This window comes from Pelophylax lessonae (assembly GCF_965119305.1).
Source record: "Pelophylax lessonae genome assembly, chromosome: 1".
Classification (NCBI taxonomy): Eukaryota; Metazoa; Chordata; class Amphibia; order Anura; family Ranidae; genus Pelophylax; species Pelophylax lessonae.
Window position 1 is genome coordinate 101,955,044 of NC_138768.1, and position 24,363 is coordinate 101,979,406.

Consider the following 24,363-nt stretch of genomic DNA (forward strand, 5'->3'; position numbering starts at 1 on the left):
ACCCAAAACTTCACAGATACTGGAAATCAATATTGAGAAGAGTGTATAGTCAGCTTTAGATTCAGAACTGATAGAAAATGAAGATAGAGTAACCAGAGGAATTTGAGCCATAATAGGTTCCAGGCAAAAAAAATAAAAAAAAGTATACTTTAATACTATGCTTTTCATTATAAAGCAAATTGTTAAGTACTATGTCACCATACACTTTCCAGCCTAGCCATACATAAATGTTCTGAGAAGGTCTGACTACAACAAACAACAAAAACATCACGAAAAAATTCCTGTATATATATATATATATATATACACATACGCTTTACTACTGGTATTATTATATTTTACATTGAACAAGTACAAAACTAAATACATTATAAATTAGTAAGCTTACTGTTACAACAAAATATGTCGACTTGAAACAACATTTAGTCTTTAGAACATTAAATATCTAAAGCATTCTTCTTCAGAGAAGTAAGAGTTTGATGTGTTCTCTACAAGACGTGAAGAAGTCCCTTCAGCTCTCCAAGACAGCACAGTCATGCGGTGACCTATTTTATTTTCTCATTCCAAGCAATATTTCATAACTCCCAACTGTCCCTCATTTGAAAACTGTTGGTCTTTTGAAACAAAACCCCTCTATCTTCCGTTCCTTCCTAAAGTTTCCTCTCTTTTAACTGTATTGATAAATGTACTATTTAAATGCAAAGCCTTTATTTTGCACTAAACTTTTGAACTATCTTTTAAAATATTGCAATGGTTAATTTTTAAAAAATAAAATAGAAAAGAAGGGAAAGTAAAAAACAACCTTTTGTGTTTAAATTATTAATCTTGCACTATAATTTGTTATGGACTGTATCACTGGGCAGTGGCTAGAGGTGTGTGCTTTGCCTATATGTTCTTTGCTAAAAGGTGTCCCTCTTACCCACCTCAGAAGGTTTGGAGGTAAAAGTACTCAATACTGCTTGGACTGAGAAGAAATTTAAATTTTAAAGTTGAATTCTACAATAATACTAACTAATCTTAAAAATACCCCCACCCCCACCTCTCACCCCTTTCTAACACCTATGCTTGCTAACCTTTGTAAGGAAGATGCATATGCTTACCTATTTTGATGCAGCTTTGGTCATGTGATTAGCCAGCAGCGGCCTCAGGCCATTGGAACCTATGGGTGATCATGTTTTGTTGGCTTTAGAAAGATTGATTTGGTATGTTTTAACAGGTTTGCCTTTTGCCTTCAAGGAGGGCATGCTAAACTGGAGTTAAGCTGCATTAGGCCCTCTCATTACTTCTTCATGGCCCTCTGAGATCCAAGAATGTAAAGTGAATGAGGCTCTAGCTGTTCATGAGTTGATAGAACACTTCCTTACATAACTTTACAGCTCAGTATCCCAGAAATAGTTTTACGTTGTAAATGTTGGGGTGTGCTGGAAGGTCTATTGATGCTGGCTGCTGGGTGATCTATTTTCACTGGTGGGGATCTATTTTTGCGCGGAGGTCTATTGGTCCTGGGTAGGTCTATTTTTGCTGGTGGGGGGAGGGGGTTGTATGTTGCTGGGGGGGCAATTGTTGCTGGGAGGGATCTACTATTGATGGAGAGGTCTATTGTTGCTGGCTCCTGGAGGGTCTATTGGTGCTGGCTGCTAGGAGATCTGCTAGGAGATCTGTTGTTGCTGCTGGGGTGGTATTTTGTTGCCGGGGTCCATTGTTGCTGGGGGGAGGGTCTATTGTTGTTTGGAGGATCTATTGTTGCTGGGATGGGGTTGATTGTTGCCTGTTACAGGGGATCTATTTTTCTGTCTTTCTTGTTATTAAAAAATTCAATGCAGACCAATTAGTACCAAAAAAATGATACTTGGGTCTGTATTCTCTAAAAGGGGTGGTACTGGGAGGTAGGTAACAGTCAGAACCAAGGGATGGTGCTCAGAGGTAAATAGAGAGCGGAAACGAAGGGTGACTCAGAAGTGGGGAGTTTCTGCACCTATTCCCTGCCTCAGGCTAATGACAAAAGAAAATATGTCCCAGGACTGTAATAATACAAAAATGTACTCAATTCAGGCAGGTTTATACCCTTTCTGGGGTAGACAGTTTGTGCAGACCATAATAGCACTAGCAATCTTGCCAGTTAGAAGTACAGCAGTGTTACTAGCAGTAACTATCATAAAACAATATCTGTTACACCCACATATATCATTCAATATCATCAAACTGCTTCTTCACTCAGCACGAAAGGGGTGAGTCAATACTATTTCATCATACTGCAATCGTTTCTGTTATAGGAGTTCTGGTTTTTATGATTATTTTTATTCTTGGTATTTCCATATAACTGCTGTTTCATTTGCAGCTGCAGAAAAGATCCGCTTCTGATCCGGACTTAATGCGAGGTATAAAACTCTTCCTTTGTGATCTGTAAGGGTAAAATTAAAAAATATATCAGATGATCCAGATCAAATCTATGATAAAGAAATATAAAATAACAGCACACATCTACATATGCTGAGCCTTGTGTTTTTTGAATTCTTCAAAACTGCAGCAAACGAAATACCTAGCAGACTGCCGTAAGTGCAAAAGCAGGGGTGCTCCTGTCATGACATTAGGTCAATCTTACTTAAAGCAGAATTCCACAAATTATCTTTGTTTCCATTCTATATTGGTCTAGCTTGGCATGATGTAGTGATCCATATTTTATATCTGGGAGGTCATTGGGGATACTGAAAACCACTTTAGTAGCTGTACTATATACAGTGATAGCTGTGATCTTCTGGGTTCTGCTCATGTGGCTTTCTTTCTGAACAATGAACACAGGGGTTGCTCCCTCGGCTCCGCTGCCATTTTCGAGAATGCCTTCTACTTTTTCAATGAATACAAGGCATTCTCTAATTGGATGAGGTGGAGGGGAACAGATGACATCACAATCTACCACTATCCAATCAGTTAATCCCTGGACTGCTAAAGCGACTGTGTGGGTGCTGATAGTTCAGCAACACTGGATGTAAGAACAACGGGGAGCGGTGGGGTGGGGTGGGGCGGATGTCTGGTGTTTGTTCACCCTTACCCTTTTTCTGTAATGGTGGATCAACCTTTAAAGGATATTGTCAGGATAGGAATATGGGAATATTGCCTTGGCAGCTCTTATATACACTTAGGGGTGTACTCACTTTTGTTGGCAGCGGCTTAGACATTAATGGCTGTGTGTTGAGTTATTTTGAGGGGACAGAACATTTACACTGTTATACAAGCTGTACATTCACTACTTTACACTGTAGCAGTGTTGTCACATGAAAAGATATAATAAAATATTTACAAAAATGTGAGGGGTGTACTCACTTTTGTGACATACAAGTTCAGTAACATGCACCCTCAAAGCAAGTCATCAATAGCAGCTTCTGCACTCTTATCATGATATGTTCTATGCTTTACAATATTGGCCTGCAAACAACATTCTTGATGTATAAGGCACCAATTCTTGATTCTAAACTGTGTAACAGCTCCTATGGACTGTCGTGATGGAACTGCCATAAAAAGGTGGCAGTTATATTTTTTCTGGCATAACCACAGTTCTAGCCATCTATTCAAGATGAACCCTTCCTTTGACATCAATACCTCTCCACCTCTACCTCCTCCCATAAAACCCGATTGCCCATATAGTCCTTCCATTTTCTTTTCTAATAAAGCGGTTGTAAACCGATGCACTTTTTTTTTTTTACTTTACCTGCAAGGCAAAGGCATAATGTGCTAGTATGCACATTACTAGCACACTATGCACAGTGCTAGCACATTATGTTAAACTTAGCTAAAAACTAAGCGTTCGAGTGATGCAGTGCTATTGCTGGAGGAAGCATCCATCTATACCTGGTCTTCCTCCCGGGTTCGCGGCTCAGGCTCTGTGACTGGTCAAAAGCGTGATGTGCATGCGTGCGGGAGCCACCAGTCACGGCACACTGCTCTGAAGAAACGGCACGGGCGGTCGTTCCTTCAGAGTGCATGCACCAGTGACGTAACTGGCTGCTAGGTCAGTAAATATCTCCTAAATGGTGTATGTTTAGGACATATTTACAGTACCTATAGGTAAGCCTTATCCCCTGGAGGGGATGATAAGGGACTATATCGTAGAGTTTTCTAAAGACAACAACATTATCAGCAGTAATCAGCACGGGTTTACAAATGGGCGTTCTTGTCAAACCAATCTCACAACATTCTATGAGGAGGTGAGCTGTGAGCTAGATAGGGGGAGACCAGTGGATGTGGTGTACCTAGATTTCGCTAAGGCATTTGATACAGTTCCCCACAAGCGCTTCATTTATAAAATAAGGTCTGCAGGTATCGACAGCAGGGTTTGCTCTTGGATATGGAACTGGCTAAAAGGTCGTGTCCAAAGGGTGGTAATAAATAGCGCATACTCAGACTGGTCTGAGGTGGTAAGTGGGGTCCCCCAAGGCTCATTCCTGGGACCAACCTTGTTCAATTTATTCATAAACAGCATTGAGGACGGGATCAGTAGTTCTATATCAGTTTTTGCAGATGACACAAAATTGGCCAGGGCAATAACTGCACAGCATGAAGCAGATATCCTACAGAATGACCTGGACAAAATTACAGAGTGGGCAACGACATGGCAAATGAGGAGAAGTGTAAGGTTTTGCACTTGAGGACTAAAAACATAAAAGCACAATACACTTTAGGGAGGGAACCTTTGGGGGAATCAAAAATGGAGAAAGATCTGGGAGTCTTGGTAGAGAATAGACTAAGCAATAGCATGCAATGTGAAGCGGCAGCTGCCAAAGTGGGCAAAATATTAGCATGCATAAAAAAAGGGATGTATTCCAGAGATAAGACTATAATCCTTCCACTTTATAAAACTCTGGTCCGACCACATCTGGAGTATTCTGTCCAGTTCTGGTCACCAGTCCTCAGGAGGGATGTGTTGGAGCTGGAGAGAGTCCAGAGAAGGGCAACTAAACTAATTAGGGGATTGGAGGACCTTAATTATGAAGAGCGTCTGCAATCGCTTGATTTATTCTCCCTGGAGAAGAGATGCCTGAGGGGGGACATGATAGCAATTTATAAATATCTTAATGGTGATCTCAGCATAGAGTAAAAGCTATTCAGTCGAAAGGATTGCATGAGGACCCGGGGGCATACAATGCGATTGGAGGAGAAGCGTTTTAACCTCAAGCAACGTGGGGGGTTCTTTACTGTTAGAGCTATAAGATTGTGGAATTCTCTACCACAAGAGGTGGTTTCTGCGGGAGGTATGGTGGCTTTCAAAAGACTCTTAAGCCCCGTACACATGCACAGATTGTTGGCCAACCGATCAGCCGTCTTTTGTCCAGTGTTGTTTGTTGGTTGAAATGTGCTCTAGACTTGCACTGGACTTTTGTTGGCCAACAAAAACCAACTTCAGAAGTGATGTCATGGGATGGTTGACTTTCTGTGTGTTTTTTCTTCTCTGAGCATGCCCAGTCTTGCTCATCTGATTTTTGTCTGCCGAAATCTGTACCGACTGAGGAACAATCGGCCGTTCTGTTGTTGGCCAACAAAAATTTTATAGCATGCACACCAGATTTTTTTCGGCCGAAAATTTGCAGTTGGTTGTCGGAAGCATCATACTAACAAGCCTACAATCGGCAGATCGGACTTTGGCCAACAATTTACGGCCAACAATCTGTGCGTGTGTACGGGGCTTTAGACGTACATCTCAAGGAGAAAAACATTCAGGGGTATGAGAGATGATTACGGCAACACACACCTACACAGGATGAACTGGATGGACTATGGTCTTTATTCAACCTCACCTACTATGTAACTATGTAATATGGGCTTATCTATAGGTAAAAATTAAAGATGGAAGTTTACTTCCTCTTAAGTGTTTTGCAGAGCAAACCTCCTCCCCGTGTCATGTAACTAAGCAGTGATCCCTCTTTCTAGGTTCCATCTATTGAAATAGGAAATAGAGTTGTATGGTCAAATGAACTAGGTGTTAGAAGATACATTTATATGTATACGTATGATAGCATACTACCTATACGTTTTTAACACATATACCTTTACTGAATGGAAATGTCTTTGTTCTGATGTCTAGTCCACTGTTGCTTTATCATACATCTTACCTACCACAAGTGCTACAATACAAGATATGTTACAACAATATTGCTCATTCTAAAAATAAATGAAGCTAGAGGATGGTGTTGCCCTTAAACCCAGGATCCTCCATTCACTATATCTGGTCTCCCACAGTACACAAAGCATGGAAATGCAATAATTTTAGTAAATATAAAATGATAAATACCTTTCTCATCATTAGCATATAGCAGTCTCTTGACTTCTAACATTGTCTGGTTAAAGCTTGTAGGAGGAGTTTTCATTCTCCTTTGTCCTATGAGGCTGCTCGACCTCTGATCCTCTGTCTAGACAGTGCTGATTGGCCCTGTAATGATCACATGCACCCTCCCAAAGAAAATAAAAACTCTGTGGCAATACACACCAAACTGAGCATGTGCAGAGTGCCTCCAAAGGCTCTGTACTATCAGGAGATGGATTAGGGACAGATTAGGGACAGTGGAAGAAGGGGAGGATCAGAGAAGACAGGATCAAATAGCCTTTTTACATACTGCAGAGGATTAACCCCATAGGTTCCACAGTGAGTGTAACAAGCATGCCTTACTACATATACAGACTGATTTTACTATTGTGGGTTTAGTAACACTTTAAATGTCTTATTCTGTCACTAGTGTCGGTAAAACATCTATACAGTATACATTTAAAACTTTTACAAAATTGTAATGTGTAATAAAATATCAAATTTTAAAGTAAAAAAGGAATTTATTTTCAAAATACTTTCCTTACATGCATGCAATTGATGAAATAATAAAGACTCACCATATAAATCTGTCCTTTTTAGTAAATTTGGATACTGCCAGACAGTCACGTGGTTTTTCGGTGTCCCATGACTGGTGGCCAATTCTCTTGTTTTAGGCAGCCAAAGAATGGAACAGATCTTGTAAAAGAAAAGTCAAAAAGTTTTGAAAATATATATATATATATGTAATGATATTTTCATATGTTAATACTAACTTTACAACTGACTTACATAAAGAAGTATTAGGTAATATTTAGGGATCATGGACATGTGTATTCAATACCCTTTTTTATCATACCAGATACAAAGTGTAGCACCCTCTAGTGTGCTAGTAGTGAAGCACAGGCAAATTTATTTGACTAATGGTAAGTGTGAGTCTTGAACCTGGGTCAGGTTTTATTGCAGGTCAGGCTGGATAACTCATACAGGCAGGTCTCCGGTGCCACCCCCTGATTCTGGAAGTTTGGAGAAACTTCTAGAAGTTAGTGGGCGGAGACAAGGAGGGTTTATCTGCATACGTAGGGTAATCTAGCAAATCCCAAGGTGTACTGTCCTGGCAGGATGGCTACCCCAGCCCTTAAATATGGATGAGTCATGCTGGCAGGGGAGTCAGGTGGAAGATGGAGTACTCGAGGAGGCTGTCGCTGGCCAAGTAGGCGTCTCCCAAGTCTAGGGGAGACCCCAGCCCCAGGCTGGGCTTGAGCTGGCTCAAGAAGGTCTATTCAGCAGAGCAGTTTGATTCGGAATCTTGCCTGAGAGCAGTGAGAGCAAGGAGGACAGAGTGAGTACATAAGCACACCCAGGGATTTTCAAGGGGAGAGACTGCCACATGTAGCATGCTTTCTAAAGGACAGCGTTGTGCTTAACCCTTTTATCCTTGCCCTGAGAGATCTTCAGAGCAGCCAGGAGGGCTGGTAGTGCCTGCAAGCAAGTGTACCTGGAAGGAGTTCTACACAAGGAGAGGATACACACCTGAATGCAGTTTGTCTCATTTTTTGTGCTATTTCCAAGAGGGGCTGAGAGCTCATAGTCTGTGAATCTACTAAGGACTGTGAGGAAAGGAAGAAAGCAGTTCAGGATCTTTGTGTACAGAAGAGGAAAGTTGTCCCCTTTTGTTGTTCTTAGCTTCAATTTGGGCATCCTATAAATTCCTTCACCCCATGAAAGTTGTTACCCCTAATAAAATATCAAAACCAAAACCAAGGGACTGACTCCTTGTGTCTGGATGAAAGCGGAGAATACGTGTTGCCTGGCTGTACAGGAGAAGGAGAACCAAATACCAGCAGCCCCTGAGGGGGTAGTGCTACATATAAATGCGCAATCAATTTGAGGCAATTTGAATAACCAGAAGCAGCTACTAGAAACTCAAAACAGCTCCTAATACCTCAGAAAGAACTCTCAACAAGTGCCCGAGCAATGCAAAGAGAAAAATTAAGCAACTCAGAAGTAATTAAAAGAAATGTATAGCCACCTGAAAGCATACTGCACTAGATTTGCTTCTGAGACCAAACCTAAAGCTGAAACTCAATCTGCTTATACTTTGAATTATCTGGTTCCTCCCCTTCATCAACATGCTATAAACATTTTTTAATAAAATCTTACTTTTTTCATTACATATCTCACACCCAGTGATGTCATGACTGGGTCTCTGTGCTACTTTTTGCAATGAGACCAGACCATGGATGGGGGAGAGACCATCAGGGTGCAGTACATAGCTTACTGAAAACATCACAGCACCTTCTTTAGTTTTCCTCTTAAGATCGCTTAACTCTGACGCAAGCAGTGGGTTGGCTCTCGGAAGGAGTTAGGTCATATAAAAAGGCCTTTATAAGTATGTGTTATTCTGGAGGAGTGGGTGTTCCATACTTTTCTATGCAGATTGCCCTGGGTAATGCCCACATGCCATACTGAGCCATGTTACAGCATTATGCAGCCATACATGGGTCAAATTCCGAAAGAAGTTTCTTTTGAAAATCGTAACTAAGAATTTTTGTTCAGATTTCGCACCATCAGTGGGCTGCAGCAATGGCTGAATTTCGTGCGGCCATCAAATTTAAATGATCGGGCATGTTGGAAATGTTTTTAAAGTGAACGACTTTCTAATCAATGATGGGAGAATCATGCAAGAATTGCCCATAAGCACAAAAAAAAGAAAATTCCCGGAAAGAAAAGAAGATTCCTGGCCATAAAAATTATTTTCTGTAGCAACATGAGGTGACATTGAAGGCTTAGTTGGTCGAATTGAATTTCAAAATTAATTGTGGCACCATCAGATAACAAAATGCATGAAAGTTTTCTGATTTTCAAAATAAAATTTGTTCGGAATCCGTCCCATGTATGGCCTGCATGTAAAGCCCCGACAGGGTGCAATATATCCATTAAATTATACAATCTGAAACATTTTGTGGCTTACCTGTGAATTTGTATTTATTGAATTGGTGTTTTTCCCACTACTTGTGTCCCAGATGCGTATCTTTCCATCCCGCATTCCACCTCCAACAGCAAGAGTGTCTGAGAGCCAAGGACACCAATTCATTGCCTGATGAAGATAATAATGGTCACAATATTGAGCAGTTCATTATTGAGACTGGAGCCTCATTTAGTGTTGATGTTTGACTTTGATGTAAAGGCCCGTACACACGTACCGATCGTCGGCATACAAACGTCGGTGGACGAAGGATCTGCCGATTGTACGCGTGTTAGTATGGTGCCTCCGACAGATGTCTGCGCACAATCCGCGGACAAAAGTCTTTCTTGCAAACATGAAAATATTTGTATGCCGACACCAGAACGGACGATTGTTCGCCTGTCAGTACACAATTCGGCCGACAGACCGCAGATTTGCAAGACTGGGCATGCTCAGAAAATAGAAAACACAGGGAAAGTTAACCATTACATGACATCACTTCTGCAGTCGGCGGACAAAATTCTTGTGCTGTCCTTGTGCTGTCTTTGCACTTTTCAGCAGACACCGACATCCCGGGGAGAAAAGAGGAACATTTGTAAGCCGACCATCGGTACGTGTGTACGGGGCTTTAGATCCATCAACTGGTTTATAGAATTGCAGACAGACTTTCTAGCAAAATTAATTGGGTTCTTTTTATGCGTATATATATTTACACATATATATGTATATATACAGTATATATATATATATATATGTATATATATATATATATATATATATATATACATACATACATACTTTAACTGCTTGCCGACCGCCGCAAGTAGATTTACTGCGGCGGTCAGCCCCTACCAGGCAGAGTGACGTTAATTAACGTCACTAGCCTGGGAGGGTCTGGGGAGCGAGCGCGCGCCCGCGGAGGCGCGCTCCCGCTCCCGCGCGGTCACGCACCCCCCCGCGCGTGTGACCAGCGGACCCGATGTCCGCCGGCCACTCGGCGATCGTCGGGGGAAGAGGGAGAATGTCAGGCAGCTTGTGTAAACAAGCTGCCTGTCATTCTCATCGCTGTAAAGACACTGATTACACGGATCTAGTATGTAGATCCGTTGATCAGTGTCCTCACAGCTAGAGCCACAGCCAATCACAGTAGAAACCACGCCCCTAGGGACACACACAGCCCCTCCCTCCCAAATAAAGTTAACCCCTTCACTGCCAGTGTATTTTTACAGTAACAGTGCATATGTATAGCACTGATTACTGCAGTAATGTCACTGGTAACCCCAAAAGTGTCAAAAATGTCAGTCAAGGGTCCGATCTGTCCGCCGCAATGTCGCAGTACCGCAAAAAAAATCGCAGATCGCCGCCATTACGCGTTAAAAAAAAAAACAACAAAAATGACAAAAATCTTTCCCTTTGTTAGTAAACGCGATAACTTTTGCGCAAACCAATCAAAATACGCTTTTTGCGATTTTTTTTACCAAACATAGGTAGGATAAAACAAATTGGCCAAAAATGTTAAAAAATTTTGATTTTTACATTTTTTTTTGGGGAATTTCATATAAAAAAATGTGAAAAATATTGTTATTTTTGCAAAATTGTCGCTCTTTTTTTGTTTATAGCGCGTGATCAAAAAATCGCACAGGTGATCAAATACCACCAAAAGAAAGCTCTGTTTGTGGGAAAAAAAGGACGTCAAATTCGTTTAGGTACAGCGTCGCACGACCGCGCAATTGTCCGTTAAAGTCGCGCAGTGCCGAATCGCAAAATACCCCCTGGTCTTTTAGCAGGAAAATCCTCCGGGGCTTAAGTGGTTAACTTATTTATAGTTTTTTATTATATTATAATTTATGATTTTGTGTTTCAAACTTTATCATAACTGAGATGTTATAAAGAAGAACGCACAGTAAAAAAAAAAATCATATGTAAATAGTTGGTTTGGGCTGCTCATTCTTAAGAATTACATGCAAAATAATGGTACCGCTTATAGCACCTAAATTCCGAAAGAATCATACCGCCAGGGAGGTTAAGAGACTCGTCCACTCTACTTCTAAGAGGTACCCTGGTATATTTTGCTGCTCGGTCTCTGTGAACCGTAGAAACCTAATCATTTAGTGATCTTTAGGTCCCATATTTAGGGGCTTGAGCAAAAGTTTACCTAGCTCTTGCCTATTTACTTCTAACATTATGGGGTGCACACTGTTTGTGTAATCTGTTACACCCCCCGATTTGTTCTTTTCACAGACCAGATGTACACTGTACAGTGTGCTGTTATTCTTTTTTTATGTTTCCCATTGGTTCCATTATCTGCATGTTACCTGTCTGACTTTTCTATACCAATAAACAATGTGAACAAGATTGTAGCTGGAATTGAGGACAGGGAACATAGGTGTACAACTAGAAAGATTTTGAGTAAAGGTTGTGTAGTACTACTGAACAGGCCAAACCGTGAAGCATTTTAAAGTGGTAGTAAGCTGCACCAAATTCGATTTTTTAAACCCTGCAAGGTGAAGGCATAATGTTCTAGTATGTATTGCATACTAGAACATTATGAAATACTTACCTTAGAACAAAGCCCTCCAGTGCCACACTGTCACCATCTTCCTTCCGGGTTGGGGTCCTCCAGCTGTCTGCTTGGCCGTTCTGCAATGACGACACCCCCGCGGCACGGAGCTCTGAAGGGACAGCACGGGTTTGCCATCCCTTCAGAGGGCATGCCCTGGTGATGTCACTGGCTGCATGCAGCGTGAATATTTCCTAAACCGTGCAGGCTTTGGAGATATTCACTGTACCTACAGGTAAGCCTTATTATAGGTGCCAAAAAAAGGATTTACTTCAACTTTAAAGCAGAACTAAACTCTCTCAATCAACAATACCAATGTTTAATTCTTATGCTGCTAGCATTAGTAAATACATAGGAAGGTACATTATATTTCCTTGTTTTACAATTTTTTTTACTTTGCTCAGTTTCTGCCTGGTTTCTGGCCTAGGCAAATGATAACATACATCCCAGGAGTCTTCATTGGGCATTTTATTCTTTCATCTGGAGGAGAAGGGGGGGTTCTCAGCTAAGCACATCCTCCTGCCTGCATGCCTGAGCTAAGGGCAGATGGGTTCCAGGAAGTAAATGCTACATAAATTATCTGCCCTTACTCAAAATGGCCGTGGCTAGATATGCTAGAGGAATGTTTTTCAAAGCGATTTCCCAACAGAATAAAGCATGGAGACATGGATAGATGGGTGAGTTTACTATGAATATTAAAATAATTAACTGGCATTTTCTGTTTGTGGTGCTCAGAAACAGTTTAGTTTCGCTTTAATGACACACAGTGCTTAAGCAAACTATATGTCATTCTGTTAGGGTTTATGTTTATTTTTTGATGTTTTACTGAATCCATAGGCAAGTAACAGCTTATGAGAGATACAAGATTTATCCTTTAACCACTTCATGACCACCCACCGCCTTTTTACTGCGGCAGGGTGGCTCTCCTGTGCAAACCGACGTAGGTCTACATCGGTCACGTGCGGGAAGTTAGGGAGCGAGCGCACTCCCACCCCCAATCGGCAGCGGGGAAGCCGATACATGGGTCAGGCGGCTTTGATTGGCGCCTCACAACCGCGATCGCTCCCCGCTGAGAGAGAAGGACGGTCGGCTGTTGTAAACACAGCCGACCGTTCTTCTCCCTGGAATGACCATAGAGCCCCTGTGATCCTTCTATATAGGATCACATGTCTCTATGGTCATTTAAGAAGCCACGCCCCCCCCCCCCCACAGTTACAATCACTCCCCTAGGGTCACATTTAACCCCTTGATCACCTATACTGTTAACCCCTTCCCTGCCAGTGTCATTATTACAGTAACAGTGCATATTTTTAGCACTGATTACTGTAGTAATGTCACTGGTACCCACAAAAGTGTCAAAAATGTCAGTTAGTGGTCTGATCTGTCACCCGCAATGTCGCAGTCCCGCAAAAAAATCACAGATTGCCGCCATTACTAGTAAAAAAAAAAAAAACAATAAAAATGACAGAAATCTTTCCCGTAGACGCGATAACTTTTGCCCAAACCAATTAAAATATGCTTATTGCGATTTTTGTTTACCAAAAATATGTAGCAGAAAACAAATTGGCCTAAAATATTAAAAAATTTAGATTTTTACATTTTTTTTGAGAATGTCATATAGCAGAATGTGAAAAATATTGTTTTTTTTTTCAAAATTGTTGCTCTTTTTTTGTTTATAGCGCAAAAAATAAAAATTGCACAGGTGATCAAATACCACCAATAGAAAGCTCTATTTGTGGGTAAAAAAGGACGTCAATTTTATTTAGGTACAGCGTTGCACGACCGCGCAATTGTCCGTTAAAGTAACGCAGAGCAAAATAGGGCCTGGTCATTAAGGGGGCAAATCCTTCCGGTCTTAAAGTGGTTAAAACCTCCAGATTTGGGGGTTTGTGAAAAACAAAGGGCTGCAGTTTGGTAATAGTGCACATTCATTCATTCTAGAAATGTTAGGGGGGTGTTTTTCAAAGTGATTGCTCAACAAAATAAAGCACACAGACATGGATGGATGGGGGAGTTTGCTTTGAATATTAAAAATGATTTTTGGAAAAAAAAAAAAAAAATGATGAAATAGCGTTTTCAGTTTGAGGTGCTCAGATACAGTTTAGGTCTGCTTGAAATAAATGAGAGTTAAAATAAAAATATGTTTTTTCTTATAGGTCTTCCAATGCTTTTATTGTTAGGCATGATGCCACTTACAGTGGATATAAAAAGTCTACATGTCCCTGTTAAAATGTCAGGTTTCTGTGATGTAAAAAAGTAAGACAAAGATAAATCATTTCAGAACTTTTTTATACCTTTAATGTGACCTATAAACTGTACAACTCTGGTTAACAAAAAAACTGAAATATTTTAGGTGGAGGGAAGTAAAGATAAAAAACTAAAATAATATGGTTGCATAAGTGTGCACACCCTTAAACTAATACTTTTTTGAAGCACATTTTGCTTTTATTACAGCACTAAGTGTTTTTGGGTATGAGTCTATCAACATGGCACATCTTGACTTGGTAATATTTGCCCACTCTTCTTTGCAAAAACACTCCAAATCTGTCAGATTGCGAGGGCATCTCCTGTGCACAGCCCTCTTCAGATCACCCCACAGATTTTCAATCAGATTCAGGTCTGGGCTCTGGCTGGGCCATTCCAAAACTTTAATCATCTTCTGGTGAAGCAATTCCATTGTTGATTTGGATGTATGCTTTGGGTCGTTGTCATGCTGAAAGATGAAGTTCCTCTTCATGTTCAGCTTTCTAGCAGAAGCCTGAAGGTTTTGTGCCAATATTGACTGGTATTTGGAACTGTTCATAATTTCCTCTACCTTGACCAAGGCCCCTGTTCCAGCTGAAGAAAAGCATCCCCAAACCATAATGCTGCCACCACCATGTTTCACTGTGGGTATAGTGTTCTTTTGATGAAGTGCAATGTTGTGTTTGCGTCAAACATAACTTTTTAAATTAAAGTTCAACTGTCAGAACTATTGGGGCTAAAAGGAATCATATAAGGTGCATACATATTATTTTATACATATTGTTATATTGGGCAGCCTGGCAGCCATTTTGTCATGAGGTGAATGTAAGTTCATTGTCCTTGGGTAAAGATTCTTACAGAAAATCTTATAGTCTCAGCAAAGACCTTCTCAAACCAATAAATTAAAGGGACCCAGACAACACGCCGAGATAAGGACTAGCCACGGTGCCAGGCTGGGTTATAATGAGAGTGATTTCATTCTTGTCTGTAATTTCAACAATGAACAAGAGATCGGAGTGTTTCATTTTTTTAAGGCTCATTTAAAAATCTGCTTGAGGAAACATTATTATTATTTGTAGTAATTGTATTAGCAACAATATTTTTATGTCATTATATTATATGAAGCATATATGTAGGCCTACTTAATTGAATACATTCTAGGAACGTTTTATATATATTTACTGTTATAATATTCAACCGATATTCATTATATGTTGTGGGGGAGGTACTCCTTGAATTTTATATATATCACCATTGATATAGTAGGTAAAAGCTTTAAATATATAGAATAGGGTGATATGTATACCATTATCTTTTTCTGTGTAAAGAACTATATAGTTCCGTTTTTAAGTTGTTTCACTTACAAGGAATGTTAATTGCTGTGATTTAAAACTTCTATTCAGGTAATATATATCTTGGTAGAGTCTGTATTCTTGACAGTGAAGTAACATGGGGGGGGGGGGGTAAACATCCATAAGATTTAAGTTTTTCTCCAAGGCTTAGGTCAGAAGGCTATCTTTGAGAAATTGAAGTTGAGTTGAAGTTGAATTAAACCATTTTCCCCAAATTGGTAAACAGACAAACAGTGCCCCCTGTTGATATGGTGAGATAGAGCCATATAGAGGATGAGCCCCTATCTGATGTATTTTCATGTGGAAAACAAAATTAACGCCCACATTCCCATAGGATAAATGTTTAGTGTAAGTGAGAGACGAGGAGGAATTGAAAAGATCAGGAAGGAAGTAGGAATACTCTGAGGAGGTTCTGACACACTGATGGGAGACTTTTGAAGCTGAGGCAGGCTATTCAATAGTGACATCCCAGGCAACAGACATAGAAGGTTTTGGTAAAGTATACATTTCTATATTTTCTATAGGCAATTTGCTTGCTGTATACGTCTGACTGAACCACTATTATCCTTATAGCATCAAGATTTGAATTTAGATCATTATAACTGCAGTATGACTGGTCTATTTTTTTATCTTGGGAATTTTTACACATATGTATTATATTCCATTGAGGCTGATTTCAGTCCACAGTAAAATGGTGCAGTTGTGATGTATTATTAAAATAAATTATTGTAATAGAAGTTTATTTTACCAAAAACTATCTTGACTTCAAGTCTTGGTGCATGGTGTAACAATTTGTGTCCATGCATTTTTTTTAACGTTGAGTTCAAGTTGTGAACATCTGTTGGCTGAGAGAGGTCACGTGTCAAATCTGTATAATTTTGTTTCCATATTTTGTGAGCTCATGAGAAGCTATTAATCACATTCCAGAAGTTATGGGTTTTGGTTACTTTGATATTCTGTAATTATATCCTTTGATTGCATTTCTCACATTACCTGTGTAATACAAATTATTGAACTATGTTCCGCATTTTGTGTTTATTACCAGTTATATTTTTGACATTATTCTGCACTGATTTTATTTAATAAATATAGATATTTTTGCACAAAATTGTATTGCTCTTATCTTCAGGTTAGCGTCAATAAACGATCTCGAGTTTTTGTTGATTTATGGAAATAAGTTCAGAATTTCCTTTCTTATAGATCCTTGCTTATTTGCATAAATAGACACTGTTTATCAGAGCAGTATAAACATTCTGACATAATCTTAGTTTTATCAGACAATAACATATTTTCCCACATGCTTTCGGGAGAATTCAGATGTGTTTTTGCAAAATTTAGCCGGGCTTCGATGTTTTTCTTTGTAAGAAAAGGCTTTCATCTTGCCACCCTACCCCTTAGCCCAGACATATGAAGAATATGGGAGATTGTTGTCACATGTACCACACAGCCAGTACTTGCAAGATATTCCTGCAGCTCCTTTAATGTTGCTGTAGGCTTCTTGGCAGCCTCCCTGACCAGTTTTCTTCTTGTCTTTTTAACAAATTTGACTGTCTTCACTGTGTTCCATGGTATATCCAATGCCTTGGAAATTCTTTTGTACCCTTATCCTGACTGATACCTTTTAACAATGAGATCCCTCTGATGCTTTGGAAGCGGACCATGCCTTTTGCTGTAGGATGGGACTAAAAAAATGTCAGGAAAGACCTACTAGAACAGCTGAAATTTGATAGGGGTTAAACGGTGGCATTTTAAATGATGACAGGTGTGTACTGACCCCTATTTAACATGAGTTTGAATGTGATTGCTTAATTCTGAACACAGCTACATCCCCAGTTTTAAGAGGGAGTGCAGACTTATGCAACCGCATTATTTTATTTTTTTACTTTCTCCCCTAAAATATTTCAGTTTTTTTTCAATTGAGGTGTACAGTTTATAGGTCACATTAAAGGTGTAAAAAGTTCTGAAATGATTTACCTTTGTCTAATTTTTTGACATCACAGAAACCTGACATTTTAACCGGGTTGTGTAGACTTTTTATATCCACTGTAGATAGTTTTGGCCAGGGCATTTTTTCAGTGTGAACGTGGGGGAACCCAGTTCCAGCCCCTCCAGCACAAAATGTATGTAAAGGCAAGGGGGGCAAAGGTGTGCTGGAGGGTGTATTGATGTTGGCTGCTGGAGAATCTATTGTTGCTGGGGGGGGGGGCAGATTTTGCTTGGAAGATTCTACTGTTGAGGAAGGGGTTTATTGTTAGTGGCTCATAGAGGGTGCTGGCTGCTGGGAGATCTATTTTTACTGACGGGGGTCTATAGTTGCACGGGTAGATCTATTGTTCATGGATGTGGATGTGTTCATAAAAGAAATTGCACTGTTTGGGTTTTTTTTTTTTAAATCCCAGGTCCTAATCCAGTCCTAGTCCTTTATTATGGTCTACATGGTGAACTGATAACACAAATGTATCTGAATCTCACCTTTACAGCAGTGGGGTGCTGGATGTTCTGTAGAGGAGTGTTTAGCTTGATCGATCCTGGATCATATGGCCAGATATTTAGGTGACCATCGCTTGATCCACTGGCCAAGTGCTTTTCTGATGGTGACCACTTTAGACTACAAATGCCTTGCTGGTGACGTAGTGTTCCCATTTGGTGTTGTGCCACACGAACATCATGGTGGTGTATATGGCCAAGCCTGGAACCACTGTATTATAATTAACAATAAAGCACAAATAGCATTTTTTCAACTGACAACATCTTTATAATTCTCATTTTATATGCCTGATTATAATTACATATTAACAGCAAACCTGTCATAAAGGAACTACTAGACGCTGCTTTTGAATGCCTCCTTCTCAAAATGCTAGTTTCCTGGCAGTAAGAGTTTATGCTAATAAGTGCTACATCAAAAAGGACAAGACACTCCAAACTTTAGAAGCATTGGCAATCCACAGAGCTGATCACTAGCATGAGCTATATGGGAAGGTTTCCTATTTTCTCTCTGAGAATGGAAAACCCATTAGAAATACATACAGAAAACAGAGTGAAGTTTTAATATGAAGGTACCTTTTTTTATTTTTATTTTAATTAATACAGAAGGGGAGGTTTTAACCGTACTCTAATTTCATAGTAAATCTCTAGCATGCTAACTGATCATTATCTAAGGCAGATGTGTAAAAACAGAAAATATTTGCATGTGTGCTATTTTCTTTTATTCCTCACCTGCTGAGGATATGCTGATTCCAGCTCAGAGCTCCAACTACAGACATATGTCCCAGCATGTTCCTGAGCCTTTTCTGGGTTTCAATATCCCATAACTATAATAGAATAACATATTCATGGATTTACTAGACAACTATGAATTCTTATGAATAAGGCTAATGTACAAAACTGTACCTGGACTTCCCCGTTGCTGGTCCCAATGGCCAGACATGTCCCACCACTCATCCATGATACTGAAGAAATATATGTGGACAGTGAATCTAAATGTATCGATTGTGTCACAATATTGCTTTCTCCATTCCAGATACATGTCATTGATTTTAACCCTATGGCAACAAGATTTTCTGAACTCCAGTCCAGCAGGTTCAGATCTGTAGAGAAAAACATGCACATATCATATTTAAACTGTATTAAAGGCAGTGTTATTTACATCATTGATTTAAAAGGTAATCAAATGCATTTAAAAGCAAATATCCTCCTAGATAAAATCCAGTGACATGGGTGCTGAATGTACTCATGTATACAGTGGGTATAGAAAAAATGTACCCCCTTTAAAATAATCACATTTTGACGCATTGCAGCCTGAAATAAAGACAGACACAGTTTATGTTTTATCCAGCTGTATTTACAACTTATATCCAAGTGAAAGATATAACACCAAAATGTCAGAAAAAAAAAAATCAAAAACAGAGTTGTAAAAAGGATCAATTTGAGCGACGTTATGATTCAGGGAGGATCTGTGTTGTACCAAATACCTTCCACTCCTTAATAATAGACTTCACTGAATGACTTCTTAAAAATTACTTGTAAACGTAATCAGGTGTAGCTAATCACCTTCTCAATGGCGCACAAAGCCATTTGACTTTCAATTGTGATCAGCTGTGGTAATTTTTATTAGCTCAGCGTGAAAAGAGCTTTCTTGGAGCATTTCAGACCCTGATAGTGCAATTGAAGCAAACAATCAACTATGAGTGGCAAGGCACTGTCAAAAGATTTCCGGGATAAAGTTATGGACAGGCACAAGACATGAGATGGATACAAAAACATTTCAAAGGCTTTATGAATGCCTAGAATCACAGTGAAGTCTATTATTAAGGAGTGGAAGGTATTTGGTACAACACAGTAGGGATCGACCGATTATCAGCAAATCCGGTATTTCGAGGGCCGTTATGCACTTTCCCCGATATGGTGGCCAATACGACCGATATTTCGGGAAAGTGCTTGTACCGGAGTGATGCCTGCAGCTAGAGGCGTCATCCTGGTACCGGCGTCCATAGCCAACGGTCGGCTATCTTGTAATGACAACCGATGCGGCTAAGAAGCCACTCGGCTGTTATTACAAGGAGCGGGATGGGACATCCCCCCCTCCCGCCGACTTCCATGGCTCGCCTGGGTCTCCCATCCCACCCGGAGACCCAGATTTAAAAAAATGACAGCATTTAAAACAGCCAAACTTGGCGTTTTGAATGTTTTTAAGTGCAGACCCCCAGATCCCTCCACAAGAGTACCTGTCAAGTAAAAAAAATGTAAAAAAAAAATGTTTTTTTTTTTAATGTACGAAAATATCGGGTCATAGCAGCCGATACCGATACGCCGTGACCAAAATATCGGTGTCGGCAATGAAAAAATAATATCAGTCGGTCCCTACAACACAGACCCTCCCTGGATCAGGACATCGTTCCAAACTGGATGAGAGAGCCAGGAGGAAACTGGCCAGAGTTTATGGCCATTGTCATATGTCCCCGGTATAGCTGTCAGGAATCGCAGTGTGCAGCGGGCTCCTCTGGCTCCGGCGTGCGTTCCACCGCTACCGGAAATGATGCAACGGAAGGCGTGGAACCAGAAATTGCGTCAACGCGTTTCGCCCACCCACTGGGCGTTATCAAAGACGTATTTGATAACGCCCAGTGGGTGGGCGAAACGCGTCGACGCGTCATTTCCGGTAGCGGTGGAACGCGCGCTGGAGCCAGAGGAGCCCGCTGCACACCGCGATTCCTGACAGCTATACCGGGGACATATGACGATACAACACCTGTTTTTAATGCATCAAATGTGAGTGTTTCATCTGTCTTTTAATAAATAGTGAATTTCATACAATATTACACTATTGGAGATCTCTTTCCTTTTATGCATACGATCCCCACTGTGATTCGGTGCCAGTCTATAGGAGAACCTGGGGGTTCCCAGCCAAGACCAAAGAGTTCAACCCGGATCTATAGCCGGACTCTGTCTATGTGACCCTGATACGATAAGGTCTTAGGGTCCACTCGGTCCGGTAAGTTCACAACCTTGGGGGAGAGGATCAGTCACTTACCACCGCATCATTGCAGCATTAAATTGCACAAGAACTTTTGCACCTGAGCACTTTTATTTCTCGTTATTCTTCACTGGCCACCTGCTGGAGTAGTATTGGAATTACTTGTTTCAAGATTGAAGGACTTTAACATATATTTATGAACTTTTATTCACTTTTTTGAGTGATTATATTTATAAAGTGCATCTGTATATATACACATATTTTTTTATTCACATAGTAATTTTATATAATTTTTTAACTATATTTACATATTTATATATTTTTGTATTGGCACGGTGGATTAGAACATTTAATAATTTTTAGATAATTATCACATCAAATCTGCGCTGTGCATTTGCACTATCACTTCTAAAATCCTTTTGATTTTCCACACAGCAGCATTTTTGATTTATTTATTCTCACCATAGCGCAGCTTTAATTTTTGGTTTTGCAATAAAATAACCATGTGCATATTTTCAGTAACAACTTATCACACATTGGGAATTTGATAATAATAAAAAAAAAAAAAAAAATCTTCTCCATACACCCAAGGTCCCTTCAGTTCACTGCACCTGACACTTCAATAAAATATAGCTAATGTCATTTTATGCTGGTTTATCTAATGGAATAAGTATAATAACACAAATAGACACATTAAATAAAATAATAATAAAATGTAATTTACAGGGACTTACAATAATCATTTCGTAGCCCTGTGACATGCAGTTTTATCTCTGGCTGGATATTTGTATCAGAAGAATGGTCACATATTTTCTTCTTGTTTTGACAGCCTAAAGAGAGACAGAATATTGAAATACAATGGATTTATTCCGTTTTTTGTGTTAACAAAAATGGCAATATGAGTACTATTCTTAAGGGCTTCGCAGGGCTATAAATACTAAAACTGCAACTCTGAAGACGTCATACGCTATGACGAAACGCGCGTCAGGTGGAACGCACGCTGCACATTCTGGGAACCTGGTGGAGCGCAAACCGGTAGTTACCGCTCTCCACTCACAGGCATCGTGCAATCAGCTTTACATATTAAAGATTATATTAACGGTACTGCACTATCTGGAGCATTTATTTTTTATCCTAACCGGACCCTGAGGATCCAGCTTATCCAGGAGGGGGACCCTGGACCGTAGGGGACTACAAAGCCCAGCAGTCACCTCTTTAGCCCAGGAGGCCACAAGGCTCTAAAGGTCTTTCTACCGTACAGTAATTAAGACCCACAACTTCTGGTGAGTGCATACCCCCATTATTCCATAAGACCAATACCACAAGTACCAGCAGTTGGACTACTGGAGGATTCAGCACAAGCACTTGCACTTTTTTTCCCCCCTTGGCACCAAAGTTTTTCTCATGCACCAAAGTCACTTATGAACTTTATTTGAACTTATTTGGCACTTATTTGCACTTTATGGAACATATGTGATTTGATTGATTTTTTTGAGCTAATTTATTGTGACTATTTATTGATTGTCTACTGAAATTTTATTATGATACATTACTATCTAGTCACATGCTTTACATATTTATTGAGTTCAATAATTTAGTCTAATTTATTCTATATATATTTATTTATTTATTCCCATCACTTTATATTTGCCTCAACATCTCTACCCAGGCTATTGACAACCAATTGTCCACCCCTGGCTAGTAACAGCAAGCGCTATATCAAATCCCAACTACTTTGGGGTTTTTCCTACTAACTACTGTATATGCCAGTCCCTAAGGCGGTAGGGTAAAGGGGGCAATTTACCAACTGCATTTATTTTTCCTTTCTTGTTACCCTCCTCTGGTCGTCTCTGTTGTAAACTTTAATAAATTAACTATAGGAGGGAGTGTCTGCAAGGCATGCTGACAATCAAGGACTCTCTATAGTAGTGATCGACCAATATCGTTTTTAATGCCGATACCGATACCAATATTTTGGTCATTTTTGGACATGTAAAAACATTTTTTTTTTTCCAGGTACTCCTTGTGGAGGGATCTGAGGGTCAAGACCCCAAACCCCTCCTTGGCACTGATAAACATTAAAAATGCCAAGTTTGGCTGTTTTGAATGCTGTCAGTTTTTTTAATGTGGTGCCGAGTACCCGGAAGTGATGTCATGACATCACTTCTGGGTTTTTTACATGGAGACCCAATCAGAACTGAATGCGGCTTTGATCGGGTCTTCTGTTCGGCGGCCGTGCAGGTAGGATGCCTGGGCCTTCCGGTGGGACGAGAGACCCGGGCGAGCCATGGAAGGCGGCGGGAGGGGGGACGTCCCTTCTCTCTCCTTGTAATGACAGCCAAGGGGATTCTCAGCCGCATCAGTTGTCATTACAAGACAGCCGACCGTCGGCTATGGACACCGGTACCGGGGTGATGCCTCTAGCTGCAGCCATGACTCCGGTACAAGCACTTTCCCGAAATATCAGCAATATTGGTAACCTCAGGGGTCAATTCCGATATATTGGGGAAAGTGCATATCAGCCCCTGATATATCGGTGGTGCCGATAATCGTTCGATCCCTACTTTATAGCTAGTTAAACATGAAACCTTCCCTCCTTTTTCTTGTATGTTGGTCTGTACAATTAAAGGCATATTCAATAATATTGCAAAAGAAATAGTAAATGCACCCACCTAAATTTAAAAAAAATGTGATTCATGATTTTCTTTTTTGCTGCATTTAAGCCTGCAGAGCATTGCACATGCAATTAGTGGCTCATGGATGCCATGCACAGGCTTCAATGGATTATTCCTTTAACCACTTCTGGATCGGAAAGGATTTTCCCCCTTAATGACCAGCCCATTTTTTGCGATTCAGCACTGCGTTACTTAAACGGACAATTGCGTGGTCTTGCAACACTGTACCCAAATAAAATTGATCTCCTTTTTTCCCCACAAATAGAGATTTCTTTTGGTGGTATTTGATCACCTGTGCGATTTTTATTTTTTCCGCTATAAACAAAAAAAGAGCGACAATTCTGAAAAAAATATATATATTTTTCACATTCTTCTATGAAACATTCCCAAAAAAAATGTAAAAATCAAAATTGTTTAACATTTTAGGCCAGTTTTTTTTCTGCTACATATTTTTGGTAAAAAAATCGCAATAAGTGTATTTTGATTGGTTTGCGCAAAAGTTATCGCGCCTACTAACTACGGGAAAGATTTATGTTATTTTTATTGTTTTTTTTTTTCTTTACTAGTAATGGCGGCGATCTACGATTTTTTGCTTGACTGCGACATTGCGGCAGACAGATCGGACCCCTAACTGAAATTTTTGACACTTTTGGAGGGACCAGTGACATTAATACAGTAATCAATGCTAAAAATATGCACAGTTACTGTACTAATGACACTGGCAGGGAAGGGGTTAGCACTGTGGGTGATCAAGGGGTTAAATGTGAGCCTAGGGGAGTAATTCTAAATGTATGGGGGC

At 40.0% G+C, this 24,363-nt stretch overlaps 1 protein-coding gene across 1 annotated transcript in view; it reads right to left on the bottom strand.

Moving 5' to 3' along the window:
- Positions 1 to 2,285: 2,285 nt before the first annotated feature.
- Positions 2,286 to 24,363, bottom strand: part of CDC20B (cell division cycle 20B) — a gene marked incomplete at its 5' end in the record, with an annotated part of 89,058 nt that continues 66,980 nt past the window's right edge. Inside the window, 7 exons of the mRNA XM_082243789.1 lie at positions 2,286 to 2,401; positions 6,874 to 6,991; positions 9,267 to 9,392; positions 17,889 to 18,114; positions 18,633 to 18,727; positions 18,807 to 19,003; positions 21,624 to 21,719. Coding sequence (XP_082099915.1) covers positions 2,298 to 2,401; positions 6,874 to 6,991; positions 9,267 to 9,392; positions 17,889 to 18,114; positions 18,633 to 18,727; positions 18,807 to 19,003; positions 21,624 to 21,719 — 962 coding nt within the window. The 3' untranslated portion in view covers positions 2,286 to 2,297. The remainder of the gene's footprint in view (positions 2,402 to 6,873; positions 6,992 to 9,266; positions 9,393 to 17,888; positions 18,115 to 18,632; positions 18,728 to 18,806; positions 19,004 to 21,623; positions 21,720 to 24,363) is intronic.